Source organism: Onthophagus taurus, chromosome 1, assembly GCF_036711975.1.
Source record: "Onthophagus taurus isolate NC chromosome 1, IU_Otau_3.0, whole genome shotgun sequence".
Taxonomy (NCBI): Eukaryota; Metazoa; Arthropoda; class Insecta; order Coleoptera; family Scarabaeidae; genus Onthophagus; species Onthophagus taurus.
Window position 1 is genome coordinate 31,219,539 of NC_091966.1, and position 14,804 is coordinate 31,234,342.

Below are 14,804 nucleotides of genomic sequence, written 5' to 3' on the forward strand. Positions count from 1 at the left end.
TCTAAATTGGATTAATGAAGACTTATTGTGTGACAAAATCTTGAGTCTACAACATTACCTGGAAGACTACCCATACTGAAGATTTGAATTTGATCAAAAAGCACTCATTTTAAGAGTTGTTTCCTAACATCTGGATAACTCTGCCTATTCTGCTAACAATACCAGTAACAGTTGCAACTGGAGAACGATGCCTAAGGCCGGCCAAAAGTTTAGGGCAAATGTAGGTCCTTTATGAACCTCAGTATTGCGCTAAGGTCTTGTTCCTTTATGTCGGTGGGCGTTAGGCGAACTTTACCGATAATTTTGTGTCTTAGGCGGCCTCTGGCGACGCATTCATACAGTATATGTTCAGCAGTCTCTGACTCATCGTTACAAAGTCGACAACTTTGATCCCCAGCTTGTCTAATATGGAAGAGGTGGTATTTTAGGAACGCATGGCCGGTTAGGAAATCTGAAAGCAACCTTAGATCCCCTTTGCTGAGGTATAAAACCTCTGTGACCTGGAAGTTCTTTCCAGAATAAGGCTACCTGTGAGGCCTCCCAACTATGGTATGTTAGAAACGACCAACTTCATAAGGAACTAAACATGTCAAAAATAACAGATTTAATCAAAAAACTTAGTCAAAAATTCACAAAAAATGTAAAAAAAACTGTTAAGGAGCAAGACATAATGTCTTGCTCCATGTCATAATGTCATAATGGCCTAGGACAGAAAAACATCACAAGATTTAGTCACCAATAATATAAGTAATGAAGAGGAGATACTTGAATGATCTCAAATAGTACAGAAAAATAAAACATTAATATTATAAATTATAAAATTGTATATAACATATAAAGAGGTTGAGCCAATCAATCATGAAATGTTTTTATCAACAGATATACCGTGCTACCCGACTTTTGTGACACCCTGTAATAATTCATTTTATTACCATTGTAGTTTGATCTCGTTTATCACAAAATGTCCCCAAATGTTCTTGAACCTCAAACATTCCATAAGTTAAAGATTCCATTAATTTCTGATTATTCAATGTTGCTGTATTGAACCAAATAAAATGAACAGGAAGAATTCTTAATGATACAATATCAATCATCGAGTTTAATCTCGAACTCATTATTTTCACTGATGGGAGATTTCCCGCTTCCGGTTGTGTTAAATAAGAACAAGATTCTTGTGTGATTGAGATCGTAGAATTTGCAATACTCTACAACAAAAAGAAATAGTTGAGTTTAGAATAATATTTACGCAAATATAAGAGATTTTTAAAACTTACCCTTATTAATTTTTGTAGTTGGTGGAAAATTTGCAAAGGATTCGCAGGATTTGACATGTTATTTTGTACATACGAAGACCAAGTTTCTAATGTGTCGCTTCTCGTCATTGATCTTAAAGGCATTAATCCAGAAAGATTTGGAGAAGCATTGCAAGGTGTTACATCTCCTAAATCACCAGCACTTGATCCACTAATTATATACAAAAAAATAACATTATTAATATTATATCCCCCAATTAAATAAATCTTACCTTGTATCAGATCGTGCGCTTGAATCATGTCTGGTTCTTGTTAAGCTCAAAGAAGATGGTGGAAAAACAGCACTAACCCCTGCTGAGCTAGTTTCAAATTCTGGGGCGACAGCAATTTCATCTAAAGGAGATTCCGACCCAATTTCATCATCTGAAGATTCTTCATTACCAGTTCGCTATCATTAATAATAATTTAAAATGCAAATATATTCTTTTAAGCAAACAATAGGAATAAATAACGAAGAAAACGAAGATAAAATGCCAAGACGAAATACAAAATAAGCAAAAACGCAACTCACATTATGGTTAAAGGGACACACGTGTACCTTTCTGACGGTTAATACAGGAGTTTGTTCACTTATGCTGTCCTCTAGCTGTCGTAAACTCGGTTGTTCTTCTTCGCCTTCGCTTAAAGGTCTTCTGCGGACCCCCCAATTGAAATTATCAGTGCTTTCGCCCTAAAGACCAAAAAAATATGATGCAAATAAGATGATTTGATCGTGAAAAGATTAAAAGATTACCTCAATACTTTCACTTTCATATTCCAAGAAATCAAAGTCCTTAAACACTCCGAAATCAGCCGTTGCGTCATCTCTTCTAGATCCGCCGCTAAGATCATTATTAGCCCCCGACATTTCTTCGGTGCTTGAGGCCATGCTCGATTGTCGTTCCAAGATATCCGAGCTTTGGCTAAAGATAACCTGGAATTTCGTGTCGTTTAATTTTGATTAAAAAACTTAGGCAAGAATAGTTTTTGCAAATAAATGTAAGAATTCTTATTAATTAGCTAAATCAATCTGAAACTTATTTTGATTAAAATAATAATCCAATACATTAAAAAAAATTTACGAAGCACAAAAAAGAAGCTACAGTGTTTTTATAGTGTAGAGTGAACTTATTTTATTTAGAGGAATAAAGTTTACTTTTCAAATAGTGTATTTACATACTTTGTGCACGTTCAGTCCGCATTGAACGTTATCGCTTGTGACAGAGAAACAAAAACACTGAAACATGCAAATAACTACCGCTAAACGAAGACTAAAATCTAATAATGAGGGGAAATCGTGTGAAAAGTGACTAAATTGTACTAATTAACTCTTTAACGCAGATCATTTCGATGTTAATAAAAAAGTCGTTAATTTCGATACAAAATTGTTACTTAAGTCGTAAACCTTACCATTTTTTAAACTTATTTTATTATTATATAATTTAACTTTAAAATCATACTTATAATTCGCGGGACAAAGTATCTGATGACAAGCAAGAAGCAAAACGTAAAGTCAATAATGAATCAAGAAACTGTTTATAGATTAGAATTTGTTTATTAGTTAATATCTCGAAAACGGTTAACTTTAGGTTTATGATGGAATAATATACAGGTGTCCTATTAAAGAAAACGTAACTTTGTTTCGTAATAACTTTTTGACTGACCTTGTATACATACTTATTTGTCTTTACTGTAATGGATTTTAAAAAGCATTAAAACTTTTGTATCTTAACATTTTTCGGTAGCTATCTTACTTTAGGAAATAACTGACCGTCTACATACATATCAGCGACACTATATAAGATTGCATACAGCTATTTCAAAGTTGAAACCGGTAAATCCAGAATAATAGATTAGACTTCAGATGTACACTTAACGGAGATGTATTCAGCTTTATTTAATAATCTTTTTCCAATCTGATTTTGAACTTGAAACTAAGCAATACAATTACTTCTTTCATTGCTGCCATCTGGAGCTCTTTATGCTAAGTTTACCCTTAGATTCTAAATATTACATAACTCAAGTACAGTTTCATCCATATATGCTTACACCTAGATCAGTGTACAGATGTATTGCCAACTAACTCATGGTTTTCCATGGGTAGTGCGTTGTTACGATTTAAGTTTTCTACAGTTACGTCTTATAAATAACTTTTTCTTCTTATAACAGGACTCGGCTCTATTTTTTTTCAATAGTTCGACTGCGATGCTGAACTCCAGCTTTCATACCACCTTTTTGAGGGATGGCCCGGAGGTCTGGTCCCATGTGGTATTCCCTCTCTGGCGATTTTTGGCAATATGTATTCTGGCATGCTCCCGACATTATCTCCGACTGTCTCTCGGCCATCTGATTCTATCTTACTATGAAGTGTATTACGCCCCACATTTTGCCCTGGTGTCTTCACTTCTTATGCGATCCAGCATCGGAGAGTAGCCGCCAATTGCTCGAAGAGTTTTCATCTCTGTGGTTCTGACAAACCTTTTTGTTGTGGTGTTTTCCGCCCTTCGTCTCAGCTTTCTATTGCTAGTGATGTTTATTCCACGTTCTTTTGCTATTGTTAGCGGCTGCGTTTTCTATACACAGATTTCCATATAATACTTCTCTGCCTTTTTCTTGAATCCATCTTCAGAGATTAAGATTGCATCGTCTGTGCAGCATATCACAAAAGAGAGAGCGCTGTGTGATAAGGACGTGTGTGCAGGGTTTTTGTTACTTTTTATTGATATTTTAGTTTTATTTGATTAAAAGTACTAAAGTAAGTGGTTTGTCGTTCTTTCCTATTTTTATTTTTTTTATTTTCTGCTTAGTGAATTTTGTTTTTTTTGTTTTTTTTTTCTTGCTTATTGTTCAATTAGCTCATAATTTTTACCGGACCGCCAGGAAGAACAGGGAGCATATAATTGTAACCTGATGGCGGTTAAAATTGGTCAAGGATTAATTAAGTTTAGCAATATATATATTATAGTAAATTGTATAAATCATAAAACCAATAAAGAGATTATTATATGATTTTTATATACTTCTCACTCAACCCTTTTCTATTCTTTGTACGTTGTATGAACTGTTTTACTGGTTCCTTTTTGTTTCTCGATAAATTCCATACTTTTCCTCTGACCACCACATCCACTCTCCATATCTTTCGTAAACATTTCCCAGCAGCTATTCTTAATTGATTGGATGTTTGTGTTTATTCGAAATGTAAAGCAGATACATGGTCCATCCAAGTACAGTTCCTTACTTACTATACTATACTTTATATCATACATATAATAACTTTAATGACATATTTGAGATCACCAATAAATAATATTTAAATTCTAAGTAGTTTTCATAAAATTTAGTGCACTAAATAGAGCAGCTTTTTTATAAATTTTCATATAAAACGAAACAGAAGACCTTGACCATCTTGTAATATTAATTTCTAGAGAATTAATAATAATTTCAACTCCCAGGGAATTTATTTCTGATATCTAGAAATTTCTATAAAAATTTCAGTGTTTTCAAGGATTTTTAAACATTTCACACCATTTGCAAGTATTTCCAAGAGTATTCAGTGATTACTAAGAAAATCTAGACTTTCTTGCTGTTATCCAAAAACTCTCCAAAGATTTTAAGAATTTTCTCTAATATCTAGGGAGATGAACGAATTTCTAGTTATTACTACAAACTTTTGAAAGAACATAATTTAGCAGTGGAAGTGAAAAACAATGTACACAAAGTCTAAAATTACAATTTAAAATGATTTTAAGTTTAATATTGGGATTAAGAATAAATCTCCTCCTTTATTTAATTTATTCGTATACTATAACTATACTTAATAATGCCCACCACTTTTAATAAAATTGTTATTCATAGACCGAATATATTTGAGAATTTACTTTCAATAGGGCAACTATCAGATGAGGCAAGTAAAGTAAGAAACAACGATATAACGAAATACAGTGGTTATGCTACGAAGTGTAAACGAAGTTCAAGATATATTTAAAATGCTTTTAGTGTCTTCTTATCTCTACTCTGGAATATTTCCAGAGATACACCATTTTCATTAGTATGAAGCACTGAAAATGCTAGGTATCTTGTATCACAAGAAGAAGAACGCGTGAAGTACTAGAAGTGGGAGGAAAAAAGGAATAGGAAGGAAAAGTTAGTGATGATGAGAACGGAGATGACAAGGATGATGATCACGGTGGTAGTAAAACTATGACAACAACAATGGAGAATAAAAAGTAGATCCTCATGCAAGTAAAATATAATTTAAATAAAATAGGATTAATTTGCTTGTCATCTTAAATCCTCTAATATTAATTTTAGGCATATTCCTTCTCAATAATAGCATTAAGTAATCTTGTCCAAAAATGTTGAGAATTTTTCTTTGGGCACCATACTTATTATGGTATTGCAGAAAAACATGAGATAAAACAATACAAATATTCTTTACATCTTTGTCGAAATGTTTTAAAACCCAATTTCTCACAACTTGATAAGTTTGTCAGCTATTCTCCAAACCCCGAAACTTATTAGGCAAACTATAGGAAACGCCACTGCTTACTAATATTAGACCGCCTCAGACTTTAGCTCAACAAATATCGCACATATACCTCATCTGCCCTTGAAAGAAAAAGCAATCAAATGGTAATAATTTGACTGAAATGAAGGAATGATATCTTGCAGCGTCATAAAAATCTAAAGAATATTCTTCGTCTCCAATAAATAAGTTTTCTGATTATGATATGAATCTCTCTTACCAACTCCTCCATATACATTTAAAATAAAAAAACTAAAAAGATTGCTATTCAAAACAAGAATCATCATAATCATCATCAACTATAACTGTTAATATTTACATTTTTACAAATAATACATATTTTTCCACATCCAACTGCGTTAAAGAGTTTAGGATTTTAAAAATTCTGCCTATTTTAAAGCGTGAGAATCATAGAAAACCGTCCTAACGTTTTTTTTTTCTTATTATTATAATAAAATTAAAATTTTTGCAGGTGGAATAAACACAGTAGAAAACTTTCCTTTTTTTATGGGAATACATTTTATTATTTACCTTCGAATAAATTGTGTTTATCATATCATCCTAGAGGAAAAGATAATATTTTAAAAGACGAATTTGGACTTTGGGGAGTTAAAAACATACTAAAGGAACACAAAATTCATGCTAGATATCTTCAAAATTCTTCACATGTCAATTAATTTAATTCAAAAATATTCAAAGATTAGTTTTATACACAACTTACTGTGTGCAGTTTGTTCTTAAATTATAAATAATGTAAATCTTAATACTCACTGAAGGACTTTTTGGTAAACCAACACGTTGACCACAAGTTGTTAGTAAATTTACTAAACATTCTCTAACACGACCCTAAAAATATAAAAATATTTTGATAGTAATTAATAATTTTTTTAAGTAGAATTTATTTACCTGAGACATCCAAGGTCTTTTCCACCCAGAAAATGGTGCTGTATCAGCTGGACTTAACGAACAAGATCTTCTTGGAGAAGCCACAGTTTTCGATTGAACGTTTTCTTCCGTTTTTGACAAAAATCTTCTACCAATAACAGGAGTTTGGGACATATCAAAAGTGAAATCCATTGTCCTGCCTTTAATAATACACATCAATTGAAACCCGAAATTATTATTTTTTCTTACCTGGTAATTCCTTCTTCCCAAAAACATCAATTTCTGAAAACGACGGGTGAGGAGTAGTTGTTGTTAAGGTACTTTCCCAATGGGAATGTAAAGAAGTTGGAGGTGCCACAAGACTGCTACTTCTTGTAACAACCAATTTTAATATTTTTAGAGATTCCTTCCAATGAGCACCTTCGATATATTTCACAATTACTCTTAGTAAATCTGCGTTAATTGGTTGAGAAGCTGCCGAAGCTAAATCGACGTAATGTAACATACAGTGTAAAATGTTTAAAACGGATTGTTGGAGATTATTCGGCCCTTTTTCCAACACCTCCACCAAAAATGTTAACATTGGCAAGCTTAAATAGGAATACGTGTCGTATAAATATTTAACAACGCATTTTGTCCATTGAAAACTTTCTTTGCAAAAAGTTCTTCTACTATAGAGATTCATAACAGTTCCTAAATTTTCTAGTTTTTTACTTTTCTCTATACTAACCTAAATCAAAAATATTAAAACAAAACGATTTATGAATTATATTTTTAACTTACTTGTGCAATATTTTCAGCACTTCTTATACACAACTCGTTAGCATCCTCATAATTTAAAAGCATATATGGTAATAATCCTATAACATTCATTGGAAATGCAATACTTTGAGTTGGATCAACAACTACGAGATCTAATAATGGAGTGAATTGGGAAAGTAATGCCACAACTGGTTCATAAATATTAGGATGTGTACAACCCTTAAAATAAAATTTCAAATGATTAGAAAACACTTGATTAGAATTTTAAAACTTTACCTTTAATAAAAGTGCATGTACCCCTGGAAAAGAAGTCCACCTCAATTGTGACTGTAATTTTTCAACTTTATCTCTAGCGTCTGGCCTATCAAGAGGTAATCTATGCATAACTCGTCCTAATAATCTCAAAGAAAGAAGAAATTCGTGTTCATAATCAGATTCTAATAAAGAAACTGATAACCAAAATAACTGAGCTAAAATCGTCATTTTATCATCTTGAGTAGCGGAATCTCCTAATAACTTTAAACTTTGCGCCGATCTAGATCTGGATAAATTCGAACAATATTTCCCAATGTTATTTTGTCTCCCGTCTCCTTCAACACCCCCAAGACGATTTCTTAATTCTTTTGGATCAGTTGCTGGTGATCCAGATGTTTTTCTTAAACAATACGAAACTGAATAGCTTGTACTTCTTGCGTGACCAACTTGGTTTAAGTAAGGAAAAGGGGGTGCTCCATCTCCATACATTAAATGAGCTCCCGTTCGTTTGCAAAGAGCGTTTTCTTTATTATTTAAATTAGGGGTGGATTTAAAGAAATCTCTCATATAATCTAAAGGTCGAAAATCGGACTCTAAAGAATCTACAGCCGCTTCAAGAGTAAGAAGCAACTCGGTGACATATCCTTGCATATCTTCACCTTGCTCAGCAACCGTTTCCACTAAACGACTTAAAATATCACTTAACATTCTTGATGTAATTGGAACGCGAAGCGATCGAAATATTTGTAATGATCTCCCGGCGTAGTGTCTCGATGAACAACTCAATCCGAGTTGAAGAGCCGTTTGTGCCCAACGCTCATTAATATGAGCGTTTGGTAAAGAATCTTGAAAAACTCTTAAAACGTGTTGAAGGAAAATGTCGATTTGTTCAGCGCTTCGAATTTGCCAAACTTTCGCGGTGATATCCTCGTAATTCCAAAGTGGTAAATTTTGTCTTGCTGCCAAAAAATCAATCATTGATTTTATTACTTCTTGTATAGGCATATTTGGGCCAATTTCCGGCCCATGCCATGTTGCGCTATCTTCCGGAGTAACAATAACAGGAGGCGGAACAGCTTTATCTTCGATTATCGTTGAAGTTGTGGTTGAGGTTGATGATGATGATGATCCTAAAGAAATCGTGGCTGCGGTGTTAGTTGTTTCTAAAAGATTTGTTAATGAAATAGGTCCTTGAAGGTAACTATCAAAAGTTGCATCAGCATCTAAAAAAAATTTTTTACAAAGGGTTTTTAAAATAATAATGTTTTTATAAACCTGTAAAAACATGATTTATCACAGGTAATTGTGGAACGGGTAATCCTAATTTAAGCTCATTCGTTTTGCTGTTAAGTAAAACGTGAGCTACCATAAGATGATCGTTATGTTGTGCTTGAACTATCAATAAATTTAGTAATAATTGCTTGCAATGTTGATGAACTAAGAATCTTGTGTGATCCATCCCAAGGAATAGAATGTGTAGCATTAAAGGAACGTGTACTGTCCAGTCTAATTCAACCCCATCAACGACGACATCACAAAGTAACATCACCGCGACATTACATCTAAATTAATTTTATTAATTTAAATTAATTAATTTGATTCTTTTTTTATTTTTACCTGTGGAATCCTGAAATCGGTTGGGAACTATCAGGTAGATATTCAGTTAAAGGAGCAAAATAACCACCATATTCAGGCATTGGTAATGGGTGAGGTTGAGGAATTGAGATATCAATTTTTTCAGTGGTTGCTGTTGGTCGTGATAAAGAAAAAATGTCTTCTGATGCCTAAAACGAAATTTTTTTGTTATACATCAATTAAGGGAAACAAAATAGATTATTACATCATCCGTTGTTGGTGTGCAAAGATCTTCTGATATATTTCCAGCTGTGACATTTCGGCTTTTACTTGCACTAAAATCGGGTAAGCTTTTATCGGGTTTGGGTGTTCCAGATTTTAAAGGATCTTCACCACTATGTCTTTTTGTGTGAATAGTTCCCTTTTCTACCACTGCAAATAAATATTAATATGTTTAATATCACCTCATTCTAGTACAGTAAAACCTCGATTTAACGGACAAAATATTTTTAAGTCATACTTTTAATATTATCTATTTAACACATCAGTATTTTTAACATAAAAATGGTGCATTTAACATAAAAATTATCCAAATAATACTTAGGGGGAATAAGTAGAGGGCCATATGACGATTTTTGCCCTTGACCATATTTTGAAGGTAATATGAAGGTCACGACCAATTTTTTAAATGACACTCTATATTTTTGATTTCCAAATCTGAATCTATGGATAAAAGTAAACTAATTTAAAAAAGAATGTGTTAAATCAGGTGACCTGGCAGGCCAGGAAATCGGACCACCCCTTCCAATCCACCGTTTGGAATAATCCGGATTTAAAGCAATTTGTGAAAAATGTGCTGGACACCTATCATTTTGCATCCACATATTTTGTCTTTGTTCCACACTCAAATCTTCTAGTAATATTGGTAAGGCGTCATCTAAAAAATGTCGGTACTTCTCCACATTCAGTACATCATCAATAAAGTATGGACTGATCAATTTATCACCGATTATGCTACACCAAACATTAACCGACCAAGGGCGTTAATGTTCTACTTCACATAACCATCTCGAATTTTAAACACTTCAATAGTGCATGTTTTGTCTATTGAGTAATCCGTGTTTGTAAAAGTAGACTCATTCAAGAATAGCACGTTTATTGTGCCCATTGACACAATTTAGTCATTTTGAAAATCACCTCCGTGAAGCTGTTGATGCATGACATGTGGTATGGGTGATAGTTGTAGCGCCGAGTTCTTTTTCTTGCTTCCACATTTCCAATGATAAGCGCGGGTCACACTAGGCTGCTTGCCACCCGTTACTGATGAGCAGCGGGTAATAGCATCAACAAGCCTGCCTGCCACTACTCGCCATTTCGTTTGTAGGTCCACGTAAACAATTAATTAAGCAGTTGTTAAGGGTGGGTTGACAGAACAGACATCGAACAAAAACAAAGGACCACGTGGCACGTGCTGGTTTTCTCGCCGCTAATGCGCTGCTTGAGTGGTCAGACTGCGCTGCTCGCTGATAGCAGTGAGAACGAGTGAGTCACGTGACCTGCTAGTCGCCACTGCCTGGCTACCAAAATAGTACATGTCCAATTTCACCAGCCGCTGACAAATACTCACCGGCTGGCGGCGAATTTTATGCTCATACCAAGCTGATTGATGGCTGACAGTAGGGCTTCCACACTTGCGGCTGGCAAGCAGCCTAGTGTGACCCGCACTTTGTGAAATCATTCGCAACTCTGTAAACGGCACTTCTCGAAGGCCTATTTCGAACAGGAAAAAGCTCTCGATAAGCTATGTTATCAGCAACTTTTCTGCCACTTTCTACGTAAATAAAAATCATTTCGACTTTTTCTGCCACACTTAGAGTATCTACAGTATCAAGCAGCTTTTATGCTAATTTAGTTTTACCCGCTACATTTTAAAAGAATTTGACCAATGATGTGTTTGAAAGCGATATTCAGGAAATGCCGACATAAGCTTTTATGTTATTATTTTAAACAGGGTGAATAAAAAGTCTAGAACACCTAAAATATCTTCAAAACGAATTTCTTTTTGAAAGAATCCTTTCAGGTGTCAAGGACTATAATAAATTTGTCGTTTTTTCCTATGTCTACATTTTTTTTACAGTGGCGTACATTTTCGGGGTCATAGGGGGCAACATTTTTTTTAAATGGCAACCGAAATTTTTTATTCGATAATCTGAAAGAACACATTTTGAGTATCTTAGAGCAAATTTTGAATTCGGTTGCATAAGAAAAATTTTGCGAAAAAATTTTTTTTATTAGTAGTAGGCGCTGAAACTAATTGAAAATGCTTTCAAACTATCGCGATAGCATGACTTATCGAAATAATAGGAGTGGCTTTGCTTTGTTCGTAGCTATGGTTACATTGATATTTTTACAAACAAATAAATGAATAGTTGTTTGAAATACAAAATTACTTTAATGTGACGTTAGTTAAATCAAATTTTCTTCGAAAATACATAATTCTACTGTTAATTTCAAGAAATCTTCTAAAAAATGTCTCTTTCTGAGAAAGATAGAATTGAAATTCTCATGATGTGTGGTTACGGAGATGTGAGAAGAACCACTGTGGAAGTCTGCGCACTTTTTAATGAAGTACATAACGATCGTCCAGCAATATCACGATCCACGGTGAGTAAAATTCTTGCTAAATACAGAGATCATGGGCATGTGTGCTACTTGCCAAGATCTGGTCGTCCCACAATCAATGAAGATGCGCAACTTGAAATTTTGTTAAGAGTTGCTGATAATCCTCTAAGAAAAGTTAATGTTTGGGCTGATATAGTGAGGAACAGAATATTGGAACCATTTTCTTTTGATGAAAAGCTAGATATTTGCAATTTTTACAGGAAGATGTGGTTCCAACACTAATAGCGATATACCCAGATGGAGATCAACCGGACAAATTCGATAAACAACTATGGTTTCAGCAGGACGGCGCACCACGTCATTATGCCCTTCCCGTTCGAACGTATTTGGATGATATTTTTCCACAAAAATAGATAGGTCGACGTGGGTTTTTAGAATGGCCACCTCGTTCCCCAGACTTAACTCCCCTGGATTTCTTTTTATGGGGTCATTTAAAGAGTAAGGTATACGTTAATAAACCCGCGAACATCGACGATTTAAAGGTACGAATTCGGGACGAGATAAGAAACATTGAACCGGACATAATTGATAGAGTGCAAGATGAGTTTATTTTTAAGTTAGGGCACTGTCAAATAGTAAATGGACAACAGTTTGAGTATCTTATTCATTGACATTTTCTGTTTTGTTTTGCATGTAAATCAATTTTTCTGTTTGACACCTGCTTTGACACCTAAAAGGATTCTTTTAAAAAGAAATTCGTTTGGAAGATATTTCAGGTGTTCCAAACTTTTTATTCCTGTATAAGCAGAAGTTTTTTATGTCTTATTCTCTTATGACTTATGAAATGGCTAAGGCGAACAAAGGTCGGAACCTTTTAGACCTCTTTCCAATGGAACCCAGGTCATCCGATGTAGCTTTTCTGAATTTTTTTTGTTGAGTGTTCTTAAATAGTCTTCCAAGAATTACTTTTGTCCATAGGTTCATATTTTGCAATAAAAAATATAGAGCGCCATTTAAAAAATTGGTCGAGACCTTCATATTACCTTCAAAATAAGGTCAAGATCAAAAATGATATTGTCATACCTTCGTACAGAACAACTTTTATTTGAATAATTTTTCTGTTAAATGAACCGTTTTGGAGATATTCACTTGCGTCAAGTTAAATGGACCACCCTGTATAAATGTTAGGGCTCATAAAGAAAATCCAACTCTGATTATTCCCAAATGGGCCGTTACAATTTTTTTTAATTGATAATTTTCTTCGATAGTGTAGCAAAATTGAAGACTTCTATAATTTTTTATTTTTCAAACTAGGCTTTGCCCGAGTTGTCTGTATGATGTATAAATCATGGATAGAGTTCTAGTTTTAATTGTTATTCAGCGCTGACGTCACGAACTTGGTATAAATACAAAGTATTTCTGTAAGTCGCAGCGTAATTTTAATCATAAATACTATAGTGAAAATGATGATGATTCGTCTAAAATTTTTTGATCTAAACCCATAAATGGCTAAGATATTCAATGGCCTTCAAAGTTAAGAAATTTTTAAACATTTTCTTAAATATTTTCAATATGGTTTGTCTTAGAAAGGCTAAATTTGGCAAATAGTGCAATGTTATCATAAGAAATCGTTTAAGATCACTATTGAAAATATCGAACCACGTGATCAATGCTATACCGGATGTTCACAAAGGTTATTTCTTTAAAACTTTTTTATTATGTCATAAACCCTTAAATTCTTATTTTTTTGATTCTAAAAGCCTATTTCGTTTTAAAATTATTTTCTGTCTTAGAAATTTTTGATTAGACGCATCTTTATCGAGATATTTGCAAAAGGATACAACCTCGATTTTGGAATGTTTTCATTAATCGTAGCTGTCTATGCAAACAATAATTGTTTAACTTACAATTATTGTAAGTACTGACAACCTAATGGAAACACATTTCTAAATATCGAAAGACATTTAGATGGAACAGGAAATTTAAGACAAAAGTATGTAAACAACGGGAATCTGTACACCCGAACTAGAAGAAATCATTTTGGATTTTGTGCCAGATTGTAGTACTCCTAGTACTGTTGATAGCAACAGTTTAGACATTTCAGAATATCCAAAGGTACGTCTTGGCATGTCCTACATGAACAGAAATTGTATCCATCCTTTTGTTGAGAGTACAAGAATTAAAAAATTGCAGATCGTCCGTTGCAAGTACAGTGTTGCCATACTATGATGGAAAAATGAACTATTGATGCTGCGTTTTTAGAAAAAGTACTATTTATAGATAACCATTAATTTGAGAAATGTTGAAGAATAATTGTACTGAAGAAAATCCAGATTGGCAAATTTTATCTTTCTACGACAAACCTTATGATTTGGATTAGACCAAAAATTGTTACACGAATCGTCATCATTTTGACTCTAATATTTGTAATTAAAATTATGCCACGACATACAGAAACACCTGTATAAAGCCAAGTAGACTGAACGCAACGGTGTGGATAGCTGTCCGAATTTGTGTTCATTAAAATTATTGATATACCTAACGAATTTTAGCAAGAACGGACACTCCGTTATATCGAGGTTTAACTGTAATAAAAAAAATTAAATTCGATTTCTTACCTAAATCATTTCTGCTATTATTATCAGATTGGCCAGCAACTCCTCCTGTACCATCAGAATGACTTGAAGCTTTTCTCATTACGGTTAATCTATAAAAAGGTGGAGTTTCCGTTCGTTCTATCAAACAATTTAAAGTTTCTACTGTTTGTAATTCAACCATCATCTCATCTAATAATCGAGCCGTTTGTACTCTGGCTAAATATAAAATAACTCGCTTTGCCTACAAAAAAAGGTTTATTTTTATTACTTAAGTTTTTATTCTAAACTTCA

General features: G+C 33.5%; 1 protein-coding gene across 3 annotated transcripts in view; it reads right to left on the reverse strand.

Annotated features, from left to right (window-relative positions):
* LOC111421251 (Protein furry) overlaps positions 1 to 14,804 on the reverse strand; it is an 80,487-nt gene that overhangs the window by 4,074 nt on the left and 61,609 nt on the right. For 2 of the 3 annotated variants that reach the window (XM_071199667.1, XM_071199665.1), the window contains 14 exons: positions 14,535 to 14,754; positions 9,560 to 9,726; positions 9,337 to 9,503; positions 8,995 to 9,281; positions 7,741 to 8,942; positions 7,486 to 7,683; positions 6,952 to 7,432; positions 6,724 to 6,902; positions 6,589 to 6,663; positions 2,047 to 2,226; positions 1,825 to 1,983; positions 1,526 to 1,701; positions 1,275 to 1,464; positions 933 to 1,205 (listed from right to left, as the gene is read on the reverse strand). In XM_071199667.1, coding sequence (XP_071055768.1) covers positions 933 to 1,205; positions 1,275 to 1,464; positions 1,526 to 1,701; positions 1,825 to 1,983; positions 2,047 to 2,226; positions 6,589 to 6,663; positions 6,724 to 6,902; positions 6,952 to 7,432; positions 7,486 to 7,683; positions 7,741 to 8,942; positions 8,995 to 9,281; positions 9,337 to 9,503; positions 9,560 to 9,726; positions 14,535 to 14,754 — 3,954 coding nt within the window. The remainder of the gene's footprint in view (positions 1 to 932; positions 1,206 to 1,274; positions 1,465 to 1,525; positions 1,702 to 1,824; positions 1,984 to 2,046; positions 2,227 to 6,588; positions 6,664 to 6,723; positions 6,903 to 6,951; positions 7,433 to 7,485; positions 7,684 to 7,740; positions 8,943 to 8,994; positions 9,282 to 9,336; positions 9,504 to 9,559; positions 9,727 to 14,534; positions 14,755 to 14,804) is intronic. The other variant, XM_071199666.1, reaches the window with a different exon arrangement.